At 38.9% G+C, this 2,687-nt stretch overlaps 1 protein-coding gene across 1 annotated transcript in view; it reads right to left on the bottom strand.

The window, feature by feature from the left end:
• Window positions 1–229: 229 nt before the first annotated feature.
• The window catches only part of LOC106875990 (DNA-(apurinic or apyrimidinic site) endonuclease 2), a 12,635-nt gene continuing 10,177 nt past the window's right edge, over window positions 230–2,687 (bottom strand). The window contains exon 6 of the mRNA XM_014924332.2: window positions 230–2,012. Coding sequence (XP_014779818.1) covers window positions 894–2,012 — 1,119 coding nt within the window. The 3' untranslated portion in view covers window positions 230–893. The remainder of the gene's footprint in view (window positions 2,013–2,687) is intronic.

The following is a 2,687-nucleotide window of genomic DNA, read 5'->3' as shown; positions in this document are numbered from 1 at the left end:
GTTTTGTTTGAAGGACACATAAATATGAGAAAGTAAAAACAAACTGGTATTCTTCGCGTAAAGGCCCCTGTGATATTTGTTTTGCATCGAATTATACATACTCCCTTATCTTTGCTAGTGATAGAAATGCAGTGAAGCAATGATCAGCTAATCAAAAAGCTGCAGCTAATGACATTATTGTCCCATAAATTGTTATATGAAAACAAATATAAAACAAAATAACACAACATTAGTAGAAACAACATTTAATTTGTAAAATTTATAAAATAAGGTTTACCCGGGTGTGATAAAACAGTGTCTTAACATAGTGGAAAGTTTTTTTTTAAATGTCTCTGAAGTCACATTGACTCACAATGAATCACCGAGTCACAATGAGTCCTTGAGTCAAAATGAGTCAGTGTCTTGCAATGAGTCATTCAGTCACAGTGGGTCATTCAGACACAATGAGTCATTCAGTCACAGTAAGTCATTGAGTCACAATAAGTCAAAGTCACAGTGAGTCATTGAGTCACAGTGAGTCATTTAGTCACAATGAGTCAATGAGTTAGAGTGAGTCATTGAGTCACAATATCAGATTCACAATATCAGATTCACAATGCATGTAGTTACAGTGAGTCAGTCACAATGAGTCCTCAAGTTATGAGTCAAAGAGCTACCATGTAATATATCGAGTCAACAATGACTCTTCCTAGCTGGCCTGCCCCTGAAATTATTGCAATTTACAAGGTGCATGTGAAGCAAAATGGATCAACTGGGAACTGAACCTAATTCCCAGATTACAAATTCTTTGAATTATTCAAACCAAATCAGTAATTTGTTTTCTACAAAAATAGAAATTTCAGTTTTTTTTTTTTTCCATCAATCTACTTCTTTAAATCCTTAATCCATTTAATCTACTTCTTTAAATCTTTAATCCATTTAAAGAAATTGCATCGAGCTTCCTGGTTGTTCGCAGCTCCGTCAGGTCGAGAACAGGTGTAGAACTGTCTACCTTGTGTAGGGCCAGGTTTCTTCACTGTTCGCAGAACACATGGCTCACTGTGCCCAGGACACAGGGGAGCTGGAGGTGGCCCTTTCAACAGATTCTTCCAAGCTAACACCTGGGAATTTGAAGTTTGGTCTGTTGTGGACTTCACTTTGGAAACTATTAGTTCTTCTTTGTCTGCTTCCAACAATGAAGAGTCTTGGACATTCTTTGAAGAAATTTCTAAATGGGATGAAATCGAAGGTTCTGTTGTCACTTCCTGAGATTCAGACAAATCATTAATATCGGAGTCATCTGATGATGTTTTTTTACTGTTTTTAAACTCATCCAGCTCTGAAGAAGAATTCCGTCCTAACTGACCAGGACAAGACGATGGTTTCTTGTTGAAAAACCCCATTAAGTTTATTTGTTTCGGTTTATTTTCTAAGCAAGATTTGCCCTTTTTCTTCTGCGATCCTAAACTTTCAGATGATTGCCGCTTCAATGAATGCGGAGAGTGTTTCCGCTTATCTTTCCATTCTGTGCTTGCTGAATGCTGAACGATATTGTTGTTGCCAGACATATCTGTGGAGGGTTTACCATAAGATTTAGTGAAAAACATGGACAGTTTCTGTTGTTTGCCAGCAAATTCCGGCATGAATTTTGCACAGTGACTGGGTGCCTTCAGAGCAGTAACAACTGAAAAATTAAAACTGGCTTTTACAGGACAATGGTCAGAACCATCAATATTGGCCATAATACAACAACTGGTCAGAGCAGAATTAAGGCGTTCATTGCAAAGAATATAATCAAGACGTCTACCAAAGTTTGTCTGTCGGGCACCCGTTAGGGTACACCAGTTAGTGTAGGCCTCCAGCTGGTCAGGGTGGAGATAGCGAAACGTGTCGACAAAATGTCCTCCCGTAACAGTGGCAGGTTGGGTATCTTTATCATGCAGGTCACTTTTGTCAGAGAGTTCATCAGTTTGCTGTTTATGACACAACATTTGATTCAACCAACAACGACTTGGTATTGAATGGGATCCACCCTGGAAAAAGGAGAAAAACATAATGAAAGAACTGATAAGAACACAACTCACAGAAAAGGAAAAGAATGGACAAAAATCAGGAAAAGATTGGACAAAATTCCTGGTGGCATTTCATCATTTATCTTTTACTTATTTTAGGCATTAGACTGTCGCATCGCCTTGACAAATTTTTCTTGAATGAATCAACCACACAACAATATTTTAAGCCTGGCACTTATTCCATCAGTCTCTTTTGCCAAACCGCTAAGTTACAGAGACATAGACACACCAACACTGGTTGTCAAGCAGTAATGGAGGGGACAAACACACACACACAGAGTAAACCGGAACTACAGGAAAGTCAAGGGTCTTGCTTAAGGACATCATGCACCACCACCAGGTGTCAAACTCTCAACATTGCAAACATGAGCCAAACACGCCTAAGCACTAAAAGCCAGGGACAGGGCAGGGTTAGGATAAAATACTTCACCCAGGTGCAGGAGTGGCTGTATGGTAAGAAGCTTGCTTCCCAACCACATGGTTCCAGGTTCAGTCCCACTGTGTGGCACCTTGGGCAAGTGTCTTCTACTATAGCCTCAGGCCGACCAAAACCTTGTGAGTGGATTTGATAGATGGAAATTGAAAGAAACCCATCATATAAATATATATATATATATATATATATATATATATATA

This window comes from Octopus bimaculoides, chromosome 1 (assembly GCF_001194135.2).
Source record: "Octopus bimaculoides isolate UCB-OBI-ISO-001 chromosome 1, ASM119413v2, whole genome shotgun sequence".
Classification (NCBI taxonomy): domain Eukaryota; kingdom Metazoa; phylum Mollusca; class Cephalopoda; order Octopoda; family Octopodidae; genus Octopus; species Octopus bimaculoides.
Note: the sequence above shows the minus strand (reverse complement) of the source record. Positions and strands in the feature narration are given on the sequence as shown.